The sequence below is a fragment of the Mercenaria mercenaria genome, chromosome 16, assembly GCF_021730395.1.
Source record: "Mercenaria mercenaria strain notata chromosome 16, MADL_Memer_1, whole genome shotgun sequence".
Lineage (NCBI taxonomy): Eukaryota > Metazoa > Mollusca > Bivalvia > Venerida > Veneridae > Mercenaria > Mercenaria mercenaria.
Window position 1 is genome coordinate 55,045,647 of NC_069376.1, and position 24,338 is coordinate 55,069,984.

The window sequence follows — 24,338 nt, forward strand, 5'->3', positions numbered from 1 at the left end:
CGGATTTAATTTTGCAATGTATTTACACAACTTGAATACTCGATCAAGTGAAAATTAAGTCTTCGCTAAAAGAATTTTGATTTGGAACATGAGCTTAAGCTTGAGACATGACATTATGTGTTAAAATAGCGTATAACTGTTGACACTTCACACTTAATCTACCAATCTACCATGTTAAATCAGTTGAGTAAGATTGAAATTGGCTTTTAATTAAGACGAATCGTAGACATCTAGAGCAGTGTGTTACCATGGCAACGTCAGGAAAAGAAGGTAGAATTTTAAGAAATATATCCCAAACTGTCATATTTTGCAATGAAACTTTACAGATATCATTATTACATTGGTACCTATAATATAAATTTAACATAATGGAGGTTGTTATCGCATTGGCTAAAATTTTATGCGCTTGTGCAAAATAACATAATTTTATTTTTGAATATTTTTCTTCTTAAAAATCAGATTTTAACAGTTATTTAATACTGTTCTAATTTTTGGGCCAAAATCTCTATTTAAACTGACAGAAAAAAAATCCATATTCATTGTTACCCAGTTCATTTGTTGTTTTTGTTTCGTATATGATCATAGTTCACTTACGAAAAATATTTTTAAAAACATGTTTCAAGGGATGAATGCTTTGTTTGCATTCGATCAGATATTTTCACCACTGATATGTTACCAAGTACACTTCATAGTTTGTCTATAGCCCGAATTGTTGGGAATCAGATGGATATAAACTGTTTTTGAAAAGTGTAGACAAATGAATATTTGTTTATTTACAGGTTTTTAATATTTCTTTCAAATTATCCAACTTTATTTGTTGAATACGTGCGGTTTGAGGTCAAAGAAAATGTTATTAAAGAAAAAGGTGAACAAAGTGATTTCCTGATTGTCTGTATATACTTCATATTTTTAATCGTTAAATATTTTTTTCTGAGAAATGAATCGTCTTTCACCAAGAAACGCTTAGTTCTGCAGATGTGTATAAAGTATAAAGGAAATAGCCTACAAGACCTATGTGAGACCCCTTTTGGAAAATAGTAGCACAGTATGACACCCGTGCCAAAAAAAACAACAACAAAAACTAGTACACAGGATATAGCAAGAGTGCAAAGATCTGTAGCTAGAAATGTCATGACTGACTACTTATACCTGAATAGTGTCACAGTAATGCTTACATCACTTAACTGGTCAACTTTAGAACAACGTAGAATAAATGCTTCTCTTATCCATGCTGTCAAAGATCTCTTATAGCATTGATATAGTAAACCACAAACCATCTAACACTATCTAGAAACAATAAATTCTTTGTGCCATTCTAACGAACACTGTTTTACATCAACTCTTACTTCCTCCGTAAGATCTGATATTGAAATGAACTTCCGTACAACATCAAGCCTAGCTGCTTACATGTTCTAACACAATCATCTTGTTTTTACTTTATACTATATCTAATACCCTTGCATTATAGTAAGATTTTCCTAATGACCCCCGACCTTTCAGTTATAATCAAAGTTGATTGTTGGAAGAAACGCAGTTGAGGCTTACTTACTATTATTTTGTTATTTAGAAATGTGGTACTACCAATGTTGCATTTTGTTACATGTAAGAATTTGTACATGATTTAACTATAATACATCTTACATCAAAAAGACAAATGAAATACATCTTTCAAGTATCTAAATAAAAATATGGAATTTATTTTGCTACATCCTGAAATTGAGAGCAATGTAAATGTATAAAATAATTGAATAGAATTATACCATGCATAATCACTATACTAAATCTTCTGAAATTTGGAATACTTGCATTTATTGTTTTAAACAAACGATTATATTTTGTTTATAGAGAAAATGTAATGTAAAAAGAATTGGTCTGTACCGTGACACGATCACATATTAAAATCATGAATATCATCTACGTATGCAATACTGAAAAACCTCTCGTATATCAACGTATTGAAGACTTCGTCCCGAAACAACGGTTCAAGTAAAAATAAAAACAGGTAAAGTAGTTCCAAATGCTTTCGCACAGTACACTATGTTTTTTGTATAAAATATTACCTAACAATTCTTTAAACATCAATGCATTTTGATGTTGCATATGTTTTCTGACAACACACATATATGTTCATATCCTTCGAAACATCATACGAGATGTGAGAAAGGACTCAAGATTCAAAAAACTGTAATAAATCATTCCACGATAACCACAGATCGTTGTGCCTGGGGTACAATATTGCCCATTAAGATGAACATACATGCAGCTGGTATACCACCACGCCCCTTCATTGAACGAAGCACAGTGTGTAGAAGACTGGTCCATGTCTCGATCAAAGGTACTGAAATACCCATTGTTGTTAAATGACAGACCTTGTGAAGTACTGTCGCCTGTAAAACAAAGGTTTACTTTTCAAACATATTTTTCTGATGAAAATTGCCTATTAAAGATCGTAACTTAAGGTGTCGCCATCAACATCTTTGATTAAATCAGGAATGTAATATGAAATTAATAAATTCTATCAATGTGTTAATTTACAGTGCCCGAATAATACAGTAAGCAACAAATTGATGGATAAAGGTCTTGAAATCCTAAAAACAAAGTCCTGATTAATCACTAAATAATAATCCTACACTAGAACAATAGAACGTTCCATTTGCATTCCAACAACATTTCTAAAGATCAATTTGTCAATATTCTCAGTGTAAATAAACATCACACAGCGATGAAAAATGTCTTATAGCCATTTTACAAAATATTTCCTAGTATTAGAAATATTCGTTAAAATTTATTGTGATTCCAATATCTTTTCTAAACGAATATGTTCATTCAAACGTGGCTATAATTTCCAATCGGAACAACAAAACAACCCTTAAACTAACTAAGGATAAGGACCAACTTCATGGCTACTGTTTGGCACATTGTTGCTTTTTGTCTTGGTATATGACGTAATTGAAACAAACAATGAAATATACTTAAACTTTACCAATGAACTTTCGTTTTCGTTCTTTTCGTGAAACGTGTGAGCGTTATAACCATAAATTAATACGCAGTCAGTCGGATGTCTTTTATATGACGTCATATCCTAATCCTAGAATTTATAAAAAACTTATTTGTTTGGTATAAATGTTCACTGAAGATCAAGTTATGAAGGAAAGTACAGTTGAACTTCAATGGCTCGAACTCGGATCTTTCGAACACCCGGCATAAATGGTTTAAAATTTAATGTTTCATAAATTGAAAAAAAAAAAAAAAAAAAAAAAAAAAACAAAACAAAACAAAACTAAGAATTACATTGTTGGCGTCAGTTTGTCGGTGTAACTGTTTCCGGGTGTTGAGAGTCTCGCAGCGGAAAAATTCTTTTGACTGTTTTCTGCATTAGTAAAGGTAAGTATTGCCCCTCCCACCCCTGTTTGAAATGTAAACAACGTGTGTTATATAATACACACACTTCGTGCACGGCTGAACTTGTTTACATTGGTGAAAAAGTATGGTGGCAGCATAGAAACACAAGAACTTTGAACATTCCTATGCTTTGATAAAGTGTATTTAGTACTGAGACATTTTATTTTATGAACATATATTTATTGTGTGTGACTATTTGTAAACTTTAATGGCAATATATCGCAAAGAGAAAGCAAAAATATCCAGGCGAAAATTTGGGCTGCCCTGGCATGGGCTCATGGTCGTACAAAAGAAATATGAAAAACGAATATATAAAGAAAGAAGAAAAAAACAAAATGTATAGTAATGACAAGAGAACTTTCCGACCCTACCAATAAATTCGTAAACAAGTGTCGAAAAATGGCAAATACATTGCCAATATTACAGTCCGTAGAATTCCTGTACAAAACATGAAAACACCAAGCTTTATCGTTTAGGTTCTACCAGCCTGAAATTTGTTTTAAATAGAGAACCATTGACCGGCAGTAGGATTGTTAACCTTGACATTTTGAAGGAACATGTTGTTGACCTTTCAGCACATGTATGCTATGTCAACAAGCTCAGCAACCTGCCATGGAAGGTAAATCTCCTGTTGTACTGAAGGCCAAAATGAATCAAAGAGGGCTGTTCAGTGACGTTTTATGTCACTGTATTGGCTGCCAGAAACAATTTACTCTGGAAACAAGTAAAGAACAACTCAATAGCCTGAAAACAGACATTTCAAGGCAAAGAAAAACTTACACCTAAAAAAATGGTAAGACTTTCTACTGCAGTCCGTTGTGCCATCAAAATGAGAAGTAAGGAAAAATATGTACGTCGCAAAAAAAGAAAGAAAGTTCAAATAAAAAAGTGAACATGATTATGGTAGCCCACTCAATGACAGTGAAGATGTATCTGCAGACAAACTTAAACAAATTCGTGAATTATATTATGAAAAAAGTGAAAATAAATGAAGATGAAATAATAACAGTATAGAAAAAATAAATTAAGTGCATAAATGTTTGTGCAACCAGTTTGACCCGCATGTTTTTAAAATATATTGTTTGGCAATATAAGACTATGTTTGCATAGAAAAATTTTGCCAGTTTCTAAAAAAAGTAATTAAGTTGAGTTATTGCTGCATCAGTCTCATCCAGCATAAATTAATACGCATAATAAAATAAACTGGGGAAATCATACTGTCAGTTTTCCATCATCATCACTACAGTTTACACATTTTATCCACGTTTACACCTGAGTTAACTGTAATAAATTATTACTTGCTTGTCTGTTTCTTTTTTCTTTTAAAAATATATTGGCTGCTTAAAGATGGTAAATGGTTTGAAATATATTATTCGACAGTGCTATTTACAGCTAATGGTTAATCATGCAACGCAGAAGGTCATGTTTCCTTATAATACTTAGTCCATTACTACAATTTAATTACATTTTACCTTCAATTGAAAGGAACTGTAATCTTTAACATCATAATTTTATATTTCAGACTGTACCACCTTCGGCAAGTGCTGCAGTTGCCCAACCATCAAGAAACGAGCAGACTTTGGCAGTGGACAAAGATATTACTCCATGCAGTTCCACAGAAACAAATCACCTCCAAGTAGGTTATGTAGTGTTTATATTGTACATTATTTGTAAGTAAGAAGTTACTGCGTTTGAGAACTAAGTTGGCAATTTCTTTGTAGAAAATTACATATTTTTGTTATTTAAAGTGACCATCATTTGCAGTAATAGTTTGGTCCGTTTACCAGTAGCGAGAACATGATGTTCCATGGTAAATTTCAGTATTTTATTCTGCTTTAAATTTAAATTTAGCATAAACTTATGACATATAATAAATACAGTAAACATATGTGCCTTAAAAACAAAATCATAAAAATACAGCCATATTATGTTTCGGCTATTACATTTTTGAATTCAGATTTAATTTACTACATTAACACACAGATGATGACTTAATCATTCATATTTTAATATGTATGAACAACTGAGCCTGTTATTTCAAGGTATGAAATTTGGAATATGTGGTCTTCATAATAGTAAAGGTAAAGGTAAATTTTATTTACCGTCACTCTGTGAAACAATGAACATAAGCTCTGTAGAGCTTTTGAGCGATCCTATTTTAAGAACAAAAAAAAATATACCTTATCCCCAGCAATTTGCTGGTACCCATTTACAGCTGGGTCGACGGAGGCAATCGTGCCTGGCCCAATGACACACCGCAATGGGAGTAGCCAGAAATCGAACCCGAGGCCTTCACCTTCCTAGGAAAGCGTCTTAGCCCTCTCGACCAATGCGTATATTATGACTTATTTTATTTATTATTATTGATATACACGTAGTCAGATAAAGAAAAACATGGAATCCGTCGATCAAAGCGACAGAGGAAGTCTAGTGTTAAATCTGTTAACACTGCTGAAACTACCTGAAAACCTGTTTGCACTGCTAGAACTTCTCAAGCATTGAGTTTGGAAAGAAAACAGACATTCATTGGTAAGCGTATTCGGCATGAATGGGTTCTGAATGAGGATAAAGGGGAAAAGCAGTGGTACAATGTTATCAGAATAGTTAAAGGTAATGGTTGAATGTAAAAAATGCCACATATATAATATGTTATAATGCACTTTTTTCTGACTCAAATCAAATCACAAGCAGATGTTGGCAGTTAAGTTATGGAAGTGTGCAAGCTGTAATTTATATAATTATAACTAAGTCCGTATGCACCTATTTAATCAATGTCTGGTTCGGAGTAACACATCAAGTTGGATAAATTATGTTTTAAGCCTTGACTAGAATTATGCAAAACTGGTTGCATTGTATATAAAACAATAGCTTTTTATGTAAAATAAGTAAATAATGGGCAAAACAGAAATCTAAAAACACCAGTATTGTAAATATTTTTTGCTTAAAAAATTACGTTTACAGGAAAAGATGGATCAGCAAAGGCTGTGTATTTTAAGAAGTACGACAATTAGATGACTGCGACTGAAGTAGACAATTTGATAAGGATGTTTTTTTTAAAGTTTTGGGGAGGTAACTATCTAATTTAACTTAATTACAAAGCAAACCCTTTGTATCTTCTTTATCTGTATGTACTAACAACATCCTGTCAAGTTATAACTGAATTATTCTGCTAGTTTTGTGGGAAACAAACAATGCACCTAAATGTGTTATACAGTTACAATGCTAACATTAGACCTTGCAAAAGTGAGTTCAATACTATTTGTATATACTTCACAGTTAAGGTCATACAGCTACTTCTAGCTTGTTTCTGTAGAAGAGGGCTCCATAATGACCCTTTAGACATATCTCCTACAAGATTGAGCACTTTAGTAGTGCCACTATCATTCAGCAGTCAGTTAAATAACTTCCACACACACAAACATCGATTAGCAGGGCTCAACCACACAGCCTTGAGGGAAAAAGGATTCTTGACTCAGCGTAAACCACTTTGCTAGATTCCTCTTTTATAAAAGTAACACATCTTCTGTAAAAGACAGGACAGTTGCAGATTTGTTTAAATTTGAATTTCTCATGTATAAAGCAAGCAAAAGAGCGACTCTCTTTCATACAAGAGAGTGACTCTCTTTCATACGTCAAGTTTTTCCAATCTTAAACATTAAATTTTATAAATAATAGCAATAATATGTATTATTATTTATTTAAACAAAAAATTTAGAAACTGTTGACATTTAAAATGCCCAGTTTTTATAAACCACAAAGACCAATAATGAATACAGACCAATAGTGAATGTCAGATATGTTCTCATTATTGATACTTGAGATTTTTACTGAAATAGTGAATGAATCACCTGGAAGATGTCATCTAGCACTATTTTCTGTATCTGCAGAAGTATATCAAGTAAGTCTGCAGTAGTTTTTATTTATTTCATATATTATTTTTTATCTACTTATTAGATAATCTTTAAAAGTTTTATTATCATTTTCTGATAATTTCATGTGTTCAGAATTTCCATTAAAAATAATTTCATGGTTAAAATATACAGGTATAATCCTACAACAAACTTGTGCTTATTATTTATGACAACATTCTTTCGTAAAAATATTCAACATTATGTATATTTTCACTTTCGTTTAAGATACTTTGTAGGTAAGAAGAAGGCTGTTACAATAAAACTGATATTTTTCCTCAGTCTGAAAGCTCAGAATATTTTTGTTTGAAAATTAAAAGTAAGGTAATTACAATACCATACTAAATTTTAATATCTTACAGTTTCCAACCAGAACATCATTTTTTATTAACTTTTATGAACAGTACAGTTAAAAGTCTATCAAAAGTACTTACGTTCTCTATGTAAATATTTTTATCCTGTTACATGTGACATTCAAAATTTTATCTTGGAGCAATAGGAAACATTTGGATTAAACATTGTATCACCTGATTTTTTATACACTATGCTTCAAGCTCAATATTAATTCCATCCTTTAAATTTTACAAAATCAGAATGACAAACTTTAAAAGTTCAAAAGTTGGAAGTAATTTCCCATTAGTAAACTGTAAATTGATGATTACTAGAAATAATGCAGGTGTCTGTTCCCATTTTAAGTAAAGGCATTTACATTCATGTTTTAAAAGTGCATAATTTCAGCAATTTATTTGCCATGGTGGCACATTCTGCCCACCATACCTAAACTTACTACTTTCTTTTACACAATGTTATATATTTATTTTATGTTTTCCAGTGAATTATAGAGTTTTCTCAGTGAAATAAAAGTGATAATCCACAGTTTTGAAACAGTAGATTATCATTTTTATTTTTCACTGTTTTTGCCGAACTAGTACCGGTCCTCCGTCGCGATTGAAGTCAAATTGTATACCGAGCGTTATGAATACCGGGGACCATAATGACGATGACGTCGTTAAAATGACATCATTTGTGTTTTGCTTTCTTTTGATCTTTCCCGCGATTTTCGACATTTTATAAATTACGTAACAAAAGTAGAGTTTTACACATGAAATAAAAAGAAAATTTGTTTGGGTCAGTGAAATATCAATTTTATTTCACTCGTGAGCACCAAAAAAGTCATTTTCACTCGTGGCTACGCCACTCGTAAAAATATCAGTTTTTGATGCTCACTTGTGAAATAAAATTGATATTTCACTGAAACAAACAAATATCCTCTATATATTTTTCTATTTTTGGATGGTATTAGCATTAGTAAGTGTTTTCTATCTAGTGGTTGTTATTTTGTTTAACTTCTCTTTTTAATGTTGTCTATTAATGCATTGAGTATGTATTTCCTTTCAGACAAGACAACATGCAGTGTTGGATGTGACACATACAAGATGAAGATGTGAAAAGTAACTTTTTACATTATGTGATGCCGAATTACATCAAAAAGTGTTCCAGCATAGCTGAGATACAGCCATGGACCAAGGAATCTGCCTTGGGGCACACTGTATTCAAGATAGTGGTCTGATAAATATCGTTGTTGATATTAATTTTACAAGTACGAGGCCTTAAGTAGGAGTCTACTCATTAAAGAGCTGTTTCACAGACACTTTACTGTGCTTTTAGGACATCTAGCAGAATGTTGTGGTCGACAGTGTCAAATGCTTAAGTCAATTGCAATAAGGACCGTGACTTCTGTTTCTCCATACCACATAGAAGATCATTAACCAAACCGATGCAGCGCAGATTCACAGGAGTGATATTTCCAATATGCAGACTGGTTCTTAGGCAAAGGACTGTTTTTATTTATATGTTTGTTTAATCTGTAAAGAACAGCTTTTTCAATAATAAAATTTGTAAAAAGATCCTTTAGAAGTATAGAATGCAACCCAGCAGAATTATAGCCAGCTCGGTTTGATTGAACCTGTTCATGAGAGTTAATGTAATGTGCAACACCTCTCACGCCCCCTAGCACCGGCATAAGCGGAACTCTATTACGCATCTATTGAATTAACTCATGATCCCAAAGGACCAGAAAATATTACAACACTGAATCCAAGTACCGGGAGACCTTTTACAGCGCTACACGGCACTTAAAGATTGCTGTTGTGATAGTTAATAAAATCTGTAAAAAGATCCTTTGGAAGCAATAAGTTTTGACAGAAATGATAAATTACTCACAGGACGATATTTGGAAAGCTCTAGTTCAATATTTGTCTTTCAAAGGTCTAACAAATGCTTGTTTGGAACTTTAAGTTTCGTTATTTTTCCTTCAGAGGATTGTATTTTCGTGTTTTCGCCCCGACACGTGAACTTTTAAGGCCAAAAGACACAACAAATCCTAAAGTCGTGCAATATATAGCTGCATATCACAAACTTGAAAAATACTTTTGCTTCAAGCCGTACGATACTAGTATATGAGAAATCACGTAATCACCATCACATCTAATTAATTTTCATAGTGGTGAATATGAATGAAATTAAGAAAAATAAGCGGAATAGCATATTCGATGGTAAATTTAAGGTTATATCACGGTTGGACGATTTCTCATGTATTGTATTTCCAACGGATAAACTTACTATAAGTATTATCGTTATTTACTCTTTCTACTGATGAACGTATGAAATAGCTCTATTTTGCCTTACCTATTTTATAAAAGAAAACTGAAAACACACAAGTTAAACTACACATATGATATGAAGGTAGGCTATTTCTTGTTATTACAAACCTATTGTTCCAATTCCCAGTGCAATGTTCAGCGTGTAGCCTGGACCTGGTGATATGGAAAAATCCTGGAACGTCTCATAACCTTCAGACCCACCCAGGGACGAAACATCAATTCGAAGTTCTGATGGTCCTAGTGCTACCAGTTCTTGGAGATTGCCCAGTCCTAAAATTAAATCACACATGTATTCCCTATTCTTCGTCAAAATCAATATTTCAAAATCTTATGTATTACAATAGAATTAAATTAAACACAGTCTTACTCTCTGTCAAAAAGTTTTCGACATGTTATGAACAAGTATGCCGCATTATCAGTTGTATTCTTTATCTCTATCAAACAATATAAAAGATATTTGTTTGCTTAAGTGTAAGATTGAATTATCTTTCATGAGTGACACCATAGCCTCGACTGATCGAGGCAATATTTTCATAGCCTCGAATGATACTCTTGGATATAGTGTTCATGAGTGAAAGATATTTTGATCTTACGTATAAAATAAATTATCTATTTATTTTATGTTTTGTCTAAATTTACTTACTTTATAGTTGCTTTCAAGTGCAAAGTATATTTGATATTTTTGACAGAGTAAAAACCAGATATACATGTATTTCACTTAAATATTTCGATATGTTACTGAAAAATATGTAGTAAATTTCAAGATCAAACGGACTACAATTAAATTAAATTTGTATTTTCAAAAAATCATTCAAAATCAAATGGATTACAATTAGATTGTATATGCAAAATCCCCTTCAAACAATATTTCAAGATCTAATTGATTACAATGAAATATAATTAAACAACTGTACATCCAATCTCCGTCAAAAATATTTGAGGATCTAATTTATGCAAATGAAGTTACGGGACCATGAGCTGTATCTTCAAGAGATATGATTTGTCTTTTAATGCATACAATCACAGACATAACAACATACTAAGTACTTTTAGTATTTTAACTGTAATATATGGTTCAGTTGATACTTGTTTACTTGGCAAATCAATATGTATTTAACTATGAATTGCAATGACTTGATTTAACTGGCCCATAACTGCACATGTTCAAGGTAATTAAGGTCTATGTCTAATGCTCTAAGAAATGCACGATATCTATAATACTATGCCAAAGGCGTTTTGAAGATACACATTGGCAAAACAGAAAAAAATATTTTTATAAAGTGTTGTATAGTTATACTCTTTCGTTGCTTTTAGATATAATTTGTAAAATTATATTCAGACTTACTGTTACTATTGAAATAACCACAGTGTTACTTACCTAGCCAGAATTCTCCATTTATATCTCCAAACCCTTTTATATATTCTGACAAATTCCTGTAAAATTCGACAGACCCATCAAATCTGTTTTGGAACACCTGAAAGTTAAAACTGATGATTCAAAACATATTAAGTCATTTATAATAATCAGAATCAGTATTATAATGTAGTGTTCCGATGTTGTAGTGGTTATATACTTTACTATCAATACAGAGGTCCGGAGTTTGAGTCCCGGTCCGGGCATAGAAACTTCTGTGACGTTCTTTGGTGTAAAACTAAGAGACAACATTAAATTTATATTGTTTTATTTATTTTAAGTGTTAATGAAAGTGTACATTTTCACAGACCAAAAAGCAAGGCAATCACAAGCCTTATGACTTTTCAGTCTAGGCACGTACTCAGTGCATATTTCACTGTGCAATCGTAACTTTAGACTTGCCGTCCATTTGCGGTTCACTCGATACCAGCTGTTATCAAATCATTTCATATACCTACCGTCCATCTCCCGCCATCTGTTACCATGTCACAGTATACAGTCAATGTTTTAGCAGACTGCCAAAGTAGTATTTCATATATCCCACTAGTTGCCGAGGTTACGCTATCAGCAATGTCTTTACAATCCAAAAAACCTGAATCATGAAGTGCACCTTAAATGACGTTTCAATTTTGCAGAAATCCCCCCAACTGTTTCGTGTCATGAATTAAAGAAACACACAAGTGAACTAAAGGTTTTTATATATCCTGACATAGGATAAAGTAAATAGAACAGATTGTTTTGAAGAAATAATGTAAGGTAGGTAACAGGTAAAAGGTAAATTTACATTGATTTGCATATGTGGTACTCCTTTGAGTATAATTTATTCATTTGTTTATCTAAGATATTCTGTAAACATGATAGCTATTGCAGCGGTTGAAAAAAAGCTAATAAATACTACGCCGGTATGGGTTTATATTGAAACTTACCGTCACATGAGCTTTTATATAAATATCTTAAACACTTTGTCTAAAATAATGCTGGTAGTGACTTAAATGCTCACTGTTTCTTATATCTCAAATTTTCATTCGGTCCGGACGAGGTTCTATTGTAATTCAGGAGCATTCAACAAGCTTGACACATGAAAGGGAAGAATTGAAATAACTGGTGTAGATGATCCCGTCTAAGCTTGTTTGTCCTTTTCACATGCAAAGCCCCACTCTATGTATTTTAGTACTTTCACAGTATATAACACATTGACGCCAAAAACAATTTCAATTGTTTTATAAGCTGACAGAGTTGATTTACCAAACGAGTGCTTTTGTTGAGATAAACATCTCTATAAATTCCATGCATGATAATGTCAGAGCCAGGACAAACTTTGGCATGACCTTCAACCCAATAAGATAAAGACCAAATATTTCCAGCACTATCCCATCTCATTAAAAGAAAAATGCATGCATTTTTAACAGCTTGGGTTTCAGTTTTTTACGCAAAACAATTTATTTCTTTTTACCAATAATTAACGCGAGTTCTTTCTATATTTGCTCGTAGATACGCCGATGTATATCTGTAGTTACGTAGAGTAAAATATTTTACAAGTCTCTTGAAATTATCGTGGTTAGAATACACAATAGTCAGCATATTTGGCTACGCAATAATTACAATTTACTCCGCCCTCTTGTGATTAATCTTTTAATAATAGTTAAGACTTTGAGAACAAGCTATACCTTGATAGCAGTTTAATCCAACAGTCCCTTCTGAACAGTTGCACGAATATCCATTAAGTAGGTCAACACACGTTCCACCATTTTGACAAGGGAAACTTGCACATTCATCAATATCTGAAATATTTTATTGGTTTCAGGAAGCAATATTGTGTCTCCATCTAAGGCTGGAATGTCGCCATATGGCACATTATTGTGTCGGCGCGACGTTAAATCCCACAAAAACAAAAACAATTGATTTAAATAATAAACATACTGTGTGTCAAATCCTTTTAAGAATTTTAAAAAAAGATGTGTGTAAAATATTATCATTTTACTTGGGAAACTTGTAGAATTTTGCATTACCTCTAGGATGGTGCTGCTTATTAGTTCTGATTTTTCAAAGAGGTAATTTGATTTGATAATGTGTTCTGTTCACTTAAATTGCCTTTGGGTTTACAAACAAATAGCGGCTTCTTTCTAGACTGGCATTGTATATGGGCAGAATTATATCATTAGTGTCGTATGGTGAAATATTTTGCTTCTTGTACCTATTGCACACATAAAGAATTCTCACGTTAGTAATTCACTAATATTTATTCACGCAATAACGACCAACTTAGTGTTATTGCGTTGTCCAGCGATATATCTATACCTAAGATTTTAAGAACAAGTTATACCTTGCTCACAGTTTAATCCGCCAGTTCCTTCTGAACAATTGCACGAATATCCATTAAGCATGTCAACACATGTTCCACCATTTTGACAAGGAAAACTCGCGCATTCATCGATGTCTGAAATTTATCTTAATTATTATTGGAAGCAATATTTTGACCGTAATGAAAATGCTTATCAGTTATTTAAAGTATCTTTGATAATCTGATCCACTATTTATTTGAAGCATATTCGATGTTTCTTTCATAATTAAGGACTGAATTTCATACCCATCTACAGTTAATCTAAATCAGATGTATATAATGTTAATAGAATTTATATAAAATATGCGGTAAACTGTAAAATCAAATGTATATAATGTTAATAGAATTGATATAAAAATGCAGTAAACTGTAAGGACATGACGCAAAGGCTGTTTTATTGTGTTGCTGTGTTGTTTTTTTCACTTGCACTTGTGTTGCCCCTTTAATGATTTTTTTGAGAATTTAGTTTGAGGCAGGGCTTTTTCCTCATTTACTCTTCATATTCATTTTCTTACTTTAATCATGTAACGGAGAGGCGTACTCTAATGGTATGTCTGTACCTAAGATTTTAAGAACAAATTATAGCTTGCTCACAGTTTAATCCGCCAGTTCCTTCTGAACAATTGCACGAATATCCATTAAGCATGTCAACACACGTTCCACCATTTTGACAAGGAAAACTCGCGCATTCATCGATGTCTGAAATTTATCTTAATTATTATTGGAAGCAATATTTTGACCGTAATGAAAATGCTTATCAGTTATTCAAAATATGTTTGATAATCTGAGACACTATTTAGAAGCATATTCGTGGTTTTTTTATAATTAAGGACTGAATTTCATACCCATCTACAGTTAATCTAAATCAGATGTATATAATGTTAATAGAATTTATATAAAAAATGCGGTAAACTGTAAAATCAAATGTATATAATGTTAATAGAATTGATATAAAAATGCGGTAAACTGTAAAATCAAATGTATATAATGTTAATAGAATTGATATAAAAATGCGGTAAACTGTAAAATCAAATGTATATAATGTTAATAGAATTGATATAAAAATGCGGTAAAATGTAAGGACATGACGCAAAAGCTGTTTTATTGTGTTGCTGTGTTGTTTTTTTCACTTGCACTTGTGTTGCCCCTTTAATGATTTTTTTGAGAATTTAGTTTGAGGCAAGGCTTTTTCCTCATTTATTCTTCATATTCATTTTCTTACTTTAATCATGTAACGGAGAGACGTACTCTAATGGTATGTCTGTACCTAAGATTTTAAGAACAAATTATACCTTGCTCGCAGTTTAATCCGACAGTTCCTTCTGGACAATTGCACGAATATCCATTTAGCAGGTCAACATACGTTCCGCCATTTTGACACACCTAACTCGTACATTCATCAACGACTGAAAAATATTGTAATTGAATATTTGAAGCAATGTTTATGTAATGAAATGTTTATCATCTATTAGAATTATGCTTGATAATCGGAAGCGCTAAATCATTTGTAGGCTACATCTTGCCTATAATGTTGGACTAGATTTGATGACCATCTTTGTACAGGTATATCTAAAACTAAGCCCATATCATTATCATAAAATCATTATTAAAATTGAGGTAAAGGTAATTCTGTACGTTCTGATCAAATTTTTTCTGCAGTGTAGAATTTGATTAAACTCTGTCTTTTTAAAACTTCACAGTATACTTAGCAACTGGCCAAACAAAAAGATAGGGGGGGGGGGGGATGTGCTTGAGGTTTTGCTAGACTGATTGGAAAATTTCAACCTCACACAAGTTCCGTAATGGGCGTTTAATGGAAAATCACAATTTTGATAACATTTTCGCGGATAGAAAGAGCTCCGCACATTATACCCTAATTTTAATACATTATTGAAATCATTTAACGTATCAAACGCTTTCATATTATATTTTATCTTTAAAAAGTGGTGACAATGTCGTTTTGATAAATTTACTCACGGGCTGCCATTTATTAAAAAAACAAACAAACGATTTTCATTTCAGTATAGCAAGTCAAGGCTTTATTCTACGTTACGTCGATTTATCAAACGTGCAGAACTACTTTCATTCGAAGGACATACGAACAGCAGAAAAATAACACACGAAACGGTACGGTAAGAGAATATCAAAATGAGAAAACACAGCCTTTCTGTGGTCAGTAACCACGGACAACGGGAAAATTCACGACATTTGACGAGACAATGATCTAATATATAACAACTGTCATAAACTACTCGGTTGTATAACAAAAGCCTAATGTACGAGTAAAACAATTCATTTCTTTAAGTACATTTGATAAGGATTTTCTACATTTGAAGTATATACCTAAAGATAAAATATCTAAGTGCACCATGACCATCGGATATATGTTCAAGTATCTGGAGCTAAATCAAATAGAAATAGATTAATCATGTACAAGTACAGTGCATTAAGTTGCTAACATTGTATCCTTTGAACATGTTTTGTGAATTATTAAAATAAATACTGCTAGTTATGAAATTCTTAGTATCTTGGTTTTGCAAAAAATAGTCTTCAGAATCACAGTATCATACTTGTTTTGAAATATTATAATATTTGTGAGAGGCCTCCGTAGTTTCTGGCGGTAGTAATTTGTAAACTGTAGAGCAGTAGGGGTATTTTTGCGAAATGTAGACCCGTCGAGGTACATTTTCTGCTGAACGTGGATAACTGAAAAGGTCAAAGCTGAAATTGTCTATTTTATTTTAAAGTTTGTTTCTGAATTGCACTAAAAGTAGTTAAATAGTTCAAAACCACAGTTTCGAAATGATGCTAACTGCTTGTTGATGAATGTACATGTATTTCACTATGTTAATAAAAAAACGTGATAAAATTTAAGTAAATTATATCAAACAGGAAACGCAACTCTCAGCATATGTGATAAAAATTCCATAACTTTTGTGAAAATAGACATTTATAAAATGCGAAATTTCCCCTTAAATATGAAATGTTCTCTAAAAGGAATATTTTCAAGCATAGTTTGTGTAAAGGAGTGAGATATCGAATACATTGTATTTTTAATATTTATGATAAACACTTTGTGTAATATCTCCGAAAATTTATAGACCGAAAATACTTTTGAACATATGAGCAAATAAAGCTTCTTACCATTTGAAACTTTGAAAACTACTACATTTGAATCAGAGGTTTGATTTAGATTAGCGTCGCCTCCTTCTCCTAGCCGGCATAACCTTGAACCACTATTATACTCTGCAAGTGTGCACGAACCGTCCATACACTGAACCAAACAGTCCATTTCATTCCTTGTAGTAACACTTTTTATTATCACGGCAATGAATTGTCCCGTTTTCTTTTCAAAATAATTTTGAATGAATTCCCCGTAAGATATTTCAAAAAGCAAAAATATACAAAATAAAGTTTTCAGAAACATTTTACCAACGACATGCAGCACGACGTCAAAGTAAGAAATAATTTATCACGTTGAACTATGTATGTCTATCCTATGTGAGAAATATCGTAAAAATTATTATTAGAGGAATTTATTTTTTTTTTTCGTCCCCATACACCTCTTCTGTATCCCCTTAAATTTGAAGTGAAATACTGATTGTTTCTTTCCGGCGTTTCGGCGGTAAACTGGAAATCCAGGTACAGTCCATTTGTTTTATACCCAGATGCCCACTGAATTAGCCAATTAACCTATTAATGTTCAAAGTTAAGAATAACTTATTTATATATATATTTGTCCGAGAAACAGGCTTATACCACCTGTGAAAGAAAAATTGAGCCGTGCCATGAAAAAACCAACATAGTGGCTTTGCGACCAGCAAGGATCCAGACCAGCCTGCGCATCCGCGCAGTCTGGTCAGAATCCATGCTGTTCGCTAACGGATTCTCTAAATGCAATAGACTTTGAAAGCGAACAGCATGGATCCTGACCAGACTGCGCGGATGCGCAGGCTGGTCTGGATCCATGCTGGTCGCAAAGCCCACTATGTTGGTTTTTTCATGGCACGGCTCAAATTATATTATAACATGACGGTTTTCGACAATAACTAGTAACGTTCAGGCAAAGACAGCTTGATATCGCTATAACAGATGCTTGTTCTCACAATTGTAGAATGGGATATGCTTACACAGTATCCCTGTAGCTTTTTAATTTTAAAAACATGTTTTAAAAAAAACTCTTAAGTAGACTAGATGACGCTCTAATGTGTTCTTTTTGTTTGTTTTGACCCCGTGTTATGTTTGTTTTACTCTGTATATCTATCTATATATATAAACGATCATGTTTTAACATATCGAAACAATATGATAAGGATGAACGCTTGCAAAATAGTTTCACGAGGGCGTAGCCCGAGTAAATCATAAACGCGGCGCACATAGATATAAGTTAAAAACTGGTTGTGCTATCTGATATGATTGTGTTTATATAAACAGAAGCATTATTTTGAGGCGCATTTGTGGCGCAAAGTATGTTAAGTCGACCTGACGTTAACGTGTAGTATGGTCTTAAGTAACTGAAACATACCACTCCCAAGTGCTTTAAATATTCGATAAATATTTGCATTCAACCAGCATCTATTTCAGCCTTGGAAATAGAAAATGGCACAATGGCTAAGATTTAATGAATAAGCTAGATGATTGATTTGTACCATGTTTTCTTCTTGCAGAAACTTTTGAACGATGCATTTTTGTGACCCGTTGCGTTGTCATGGACCAATTAAAGGCCACGAAGACCAGTCCTTGGAAGCATTTTTTGTATTTTCATTTAGCAGCTTTCAGTACTCGTCTTTATAACACTTTCCAGTGACTAACATTCCTAATGGTATAGAAATGTCTGCAACAGTACCCGTTGACCTAAAGAAAATGGACTGCAAAACGTTTTGACATTTTTTGCAATTTCCAGTCTACGGTCGCCTTTTTGATTCAACTGTCTATTGTAAACGCGATGCTGTGGCTCATAAAAGTATATACAAATCTCATTCCGTGTTAGGAGCTGTGACATTGTGCGATCATCTAAATTTTAGATTTTTTTTCAGTCTATCTTTAGCACATTTGACTTTACTAGCAATTCGGGAACAAACCTTCCTTTAACCCAAGTGCTTATCAGGGACACCGTTTACTTGGAGTCTTCATCAATCAGACGTATTACAGCAGTAATGTTCTTTGACGTGTTTTTGGCTTGCCAGGACGAGCCCTGTCTTTAAGGACTGCCTGACCATTTTTTTTGAATTCTCGTACCCACTTGAAAAAAGTTTTCTCTTCCATACGAGTTATAAAGTTCACTGCGAATCGACCTTGCACGATTGTAAAGGAGTGATTAACGTATCAGCCATGTAAAACATGAGTTTCTTGCGTGTCAAACGTCTACGGAAGCGGGCGATTGTCTTTACTTTATTTTCAGAATGACTCTAGTTTAATTTTACGAATAAAACTTACGTTACATCATTTATCATTAATGATTCATGTCCTAACAGACAAATTGGTTTAAAACCTAATATCAGTCGGTCGTATTAAATATTGTTGCTTCGACCAAATACGTCTGCTTAATATATATACCTCCTAACTTTGAATTTAATTTGGAAAAGCCTTGACATATTACTTAAGTGTTTCGACTGGTTGGTATTATGATAGGAATTTTGTTTAAAAACAACGAACAAATTAAAAAAGTCTTAGAGTGCCATGAAGACTTCTTTACCTTGCTTTCTGTGCGAGCAATTACAGATGTGTTGGCAAGGTGAAAGGCTTTCTCTGGAAACACAATGATACTGTAGCTGGCCCTAACCGAATATCCATTACCAACTCTAAAAACCCATGCCAAGAGAATCATTGGAGCTCATCAAAGAAATTTACAATATTTTACGGAAAACTGTCAAAAATCCTTGAGTGACACTATTTATTCTAGCACCCGAGAAAGACGACGCAAACCCCAGTAATTACTGACAGATTGCCCTTACGAGTTATTTATATAAAACACCAGAACGCGTGCTTAATTCAAGATTAGTAAACACTCATATACAGTGGCTATATTTCAATGACAAAATGAAATAGAAATCATAGCTTGCGGTTGAGACTCGATCTCTTCGCGAATACTTACAAATTTCTGAAATGCGTCGTATCCATGAGAGTTTTGTAGTGACGTGTACAATTTTTCGTTTGGTCAAAATTTCCAGCGGGTTAAAAATTCTTCAAGACAGTAACCGTCCAGGTAGATCTGTTGTTGCAGCAAGAAAGAAAATCATTGCTGCGATTTGGGTATAAAAGAAGAGGATGTTCGATATATTATTTCCTAAATAGCTTACACTCTAGGTATTCAAAAGTACCCGCCAATCTAGTCCAAATCCGTGACTCTTGTTACCTCCCCTGACGGTCCGTCCACAGAGTCACAAACAACGACTATTTAAAATCGGCATAACTGAGGTACTTCAATCTTTCAGACATGATTGCAAGCATAATGGTGATTTAATGGCGAAAAGATTAATATTTCTGAATAGCAAATTTATTCTTGTGTTTGTTTGTGTAAAGCGTGATATGTCATGTCATGAACACTTCGCAGTACCTGAAGAAAGTCACCGTTTGAACTATATTATTAATCTGTTTTTCGCCATTTGTGACGTTAAAACTTTATTACGTCGATGTTGGCGCATTTCATTCACCGTCATGTACCGGTACCGGATAGCAGCTAATGGGGAGCACAACGTTTCAGGCTAATTCTAAGTGTATCAATTAGCGCAATATTTTTTGTCTATTTAAAAGGATCTCAAGTTTAATTAATTGAAAACAAAACAGAGCTTGAGAGAGATATATTCATATTTATTCTCATGTGCTTGTTCCTTCATGAACACACGGAATTAAGTTTGGGTAACAAATCGAGCACGACTTCACTCTGTGCTAAATGCCGTATATTCATACATATGTTTGATAGCTGTTTTCCTACAGGTTTTATGCAGAAAAATGTCAAATAACATTTCTGTTAACGAGTTAAATGTATTACCTATAGCAAATCAAAATATTTCTTTCGTTCTTCATACTATGACTGAGTTGGACGTACTGCCAGACTGAAATGAAATGAAATCACGAGTTGGACTACCGTCAGTCATACTCCGTAACCGTTTGATATTAAAGGTTCGTGCTAGATTGGTATCCCGTTTGTTGTCATCAGTCCAAAAGTTAAAACGTTTAGTAAGCGCCAAAAATGCTGAAAGAATATGAAACTTGTAATTCCAAGAATATTTCTGAGTTGCTAACTGGGAATGAAACTGAGTTTGTTATTCTTACGCATAAATGATAAACAATGACAGAGTAAAACTAAGACAAAGCAGGTCATTGTAAAAGGAATGAAAAAGTGACAAGAAATTTTATTTACGCCATCTTCTACAACTCTAGTGGCCCCGTTGTACAAACTTTTCAAAAAGGGTAAAACTATCACAGGCAAGTAGTACAAAAATAATGTACTTACAGCCGTCAAAAATGCTGCGGTTGAACGCACTTCTTTATGTTCATATAGGGAGTCAGTGGCGCAGTGGTTAGCAGGATGGACTACAACGCCAGCGGTCCGGGTTCGATTCCCGGTCGCGACTGATATCTCGTCAAGTCTTCAGTGCTGGATGATTTACTTCAGTTGGTACTGTTTCCAGCAGTATCGACCTAGACTGGATGCTGGGGAGATAAATTTGACGCCTGCCGTGCGCTCGGCTTGAAAAAAGTTGTTCCATTCATTCCAGGTGGGGACATTTGTTTAACAAGAAACTTTACTTTACTTTTATGTAGATATTTATATACATGTACTTATGTTGAAGTTTATATTGCAAAGGATTTCCGATAATTTATTATCAGGCCCGGATCCAGGGCCGGGTCCAGGGTCCCGTGCCCTCGCCCCCGACCTCAGTTGGCTGAGAAGTGAACTATACTCATCTACAGGGCCTACGTGGCCGAGTGGTTAAGGTCACTGACTTCAAATCACTTGCCCCTCATCGATGTACGTTCGAGCCTCACTTGGGGCGTTAAATTCTTAAGTATGGAAGCCATCCAGCTGGCTTACGGAAGGTCGGTGGTTATACCCAGGCGCCCGACCGTGATAAAATTATGCATGGAGGGGCACCTGAGGTCTTTCTCTGCCATTAAAGCTGGAAAGCCGCCATATGACCTATAATTATGACGGGGCGACGTTAAACCCAACAAAACAAACAAACATATACACATTTACTTTTTAAAATTTTCCACTGGAGAACCCTTCTCCCCACTAAAACGATGGGAGTATCCTCTCCCGTACCTCAAAATTAAGACAAAAATGCACCAGCGGCCACGATTTCATAACTGTATTTCAATATTTTCCAGGGCGAGACCACTGCCCCGCCTAAAATGATGGGAGTACCAATACCGTACCTCAGAATTTAGACAAAATGCACCAAAGGCCACCATTTCATACATACATTTCAAACTTTTCCAGGGAGAGACCCTCTGACTAAAGTCAAGGTCATTGTTACTAAAAATAGGGTTAGGGTTAGGGTTGTGCTTTAAAGTGGTGCACTGTGATTCAGTATACTTTTTTATTCTTATGAAAAGTGTTGAAAACCTGGTTTCGTGGCATTGCCGCGTTTCTTGTTTATGATTTGATTTTAGCCAAACTTGCACACAACTTGTATCACCACAAAATCTCAGTTCCTTTCTTGAACTGGCTAGTTTCTATCATGGGTGGCAGAGTTATGGCCCCTTAAAGGTCCAAAATTTGCTATTTTGGCTTTTGCAGCCATATAGAGACTTCCTTTATGGTTTGATTTGATACAAACTTCCAAAATATCTTCAACAACAATAAATCTTGGATTGCATGACGAATCTGTCAGATCCAATCATAGGTTCCAGAGTTATTTTATATCTGATTACCTCCCCTGATTGTAATCAAAATGGATTTATATCAGTAAATACGTATAGGACTTATTATGCCCCCCTTGGAAGAAGGAGGGGTATATTGTTTTGCAGATGTCGGTCGGTCGGAATGTAGACCAGTCCGTTTCCGGATGATAACTCAAGAACGCTTGGGCCTAGGGTCATGAAAGTTGATAGGGAGGTTGGTCATCACCAGCAGATGACCCCTATCGATTTTGAGGTCTGTATGTCAAAGTTCAAGGTCACAGTGTCCCTGAATAGTAAAACGGTTTCCGGATGATAACTCAAGAACGCTTGGGCCTAGGATCATGAAAGTTGATAGGGAGGTTGGTCATCACCAGCAGATGACCCCTATTGATTTTGAGGTCAGTATGTTAAAGGTCAAGGTCACAGTGACCCTGAACAATTAAACGGTTTCCGAGCAATAACTCCAGAACGCTTGGGCCTAGTTTCAGGAAAATTGATAGTTAGGTTGGCCATGACCAGCAGATGACCCCTATTGATTTTGAGGTCATTAGGTCAAAGGTCAAGGTTGCATTGGCCAGGAACAGTTAAACAGTTTCTGATCTTCTTGTCCAAAACCATAGGGCCTAGGGCTTTGATATTGGGTATGTAGCAAAATCTAGTGGTCCTCTACCAAGAGTGTACAGATTATTTCCCTGGGGTCAAATATGGCCCCATCCCAGGGGTCACATGGTTTATATAGACTTATATAGGAAAAAAATTTGAAAAACCTCTTGTCCAAAACCACAGGGCCTAGGGCTTTGATATTTTGTATATGACATCATCTAGTGGTCCTCTACTAAGAGTGTTCAAATTTTTCCCCAAGGGTCAAATGGCCCCGCCCTGGGGGTCACATGGTTTACATAGACTTATATAGGGAAAAACTTCGAAAATCTTCTTGTCCAAACCACAAAGACTATGGCTTTGATATTTTGTAATGTAGCATCATCTAGTGGTTCTCTACCAAGGTTGTTCAAATTATCCCTCTAGGGTCAAATAGGCCCCGTCTCAGGGGTCACATGGTTCATATAGACATATAGGGAAAAACTTAGAATATTCATGTCCATAACTTACATCATTCAAATTTGGACCACATGTATAGTTTTGAGTGGCAAGATGAACCTTGACATGAGTTGACCTTGATCTTGACCTAGTGACCTACTTTCACATTTCTTTAGCTACAGCCTTCAAATTTGGACCACATGCATAGGTTTGTGTACTGAAACAAACTTTGACCTTGTTATTGACCTAGTGACCTACTTTCACATTTTTGAAGGTACAGACTTCAAATTTGGACCACATGCATAGTTTTTTGTACCAAAATAAAATTTGACCTTGATTTTGACCTAGTGACCTACTTTCACATTTCTCAAGCTACAGCCTTCAAATTTGAACCACAAGCATAGTTTTGTGTACTGAAATTAACTTTGATCTTGAGCTTGACCTAGTGACCTACTTTCACATTTCTGAAGGTACAGGCTTCAAATTTGGATCACTTGCATAGTTTTGTGTTCCGAAATAAAATTTGACCTTGATTTTGACCTAGTGACCTACTTTCACATTTTTCAAGCTGCAGCCTTCAAATTTGAACCACATGCATAAGTGAGCATATAATTTGTTCCTTGTGCAATTACTAAATGCATCAAGGGGGGCATTTCGTGTTCGGCGAGCTCTTGTTTGAAATTTCATTATTGTCATGAGTTGGACTCGGACAATCAGGGTAG

At 34.2% G+C, this 24,338-nt stretch overlaps 1 protein-coding gene and 1 long non-coding RNA gene across 2 annotated transcripts; both read right to left on the reverse strand.

Annotated features, from left to right (window-relative positions):
- Positions 1–1,662: 1,662 nt before the first annotated feature.
- Positions 1,663–13,820, reverse strand: LOC123544123 (microfibril-associated glycoprotein 4-like). The gene is made up of 6 exons (XM_045330191.2): positions 13,711–13,820; positions 13,055–13,168; positions 11,846–11,979; positions 11,352–11,448; positions 10,082–10,243; positions 1,663–2,387 (listed from the first exon to the last, which is right to left on the reverse strand). The coding sequence occupies exons 1-6, from the start codon at positions 13,769–13,771 to the stop codon at positions 2,128–2,130; spliced, it is 828 nt and encodes a 275-aa protein (XP_045186126.2). The 5' UTR covers positions 13,772–13,820; the 3' UTR covers positions 1,663–2,127.
- A 493-nt stretch (positions 13,821–14,313) lies between these two features.
- LOC128549724 (uncharacterized) lies at positions 14,314–17,506 on the reverse strand. Its single transcript, XR_008367895.1, has 3 exons — positions 16,873–17,506; positions 15,021–15,134; positions 14,314–14,427 (listed from the first exon to the last, which is right to left on the reverse strand). It is a non-coding gene; the product is annotated as an uncharacterized LOC128549724 (long non-coding RNA).
- Between the last annotated feature and the right edge of the window lie 6,832 nt (positions 17,507–24,338).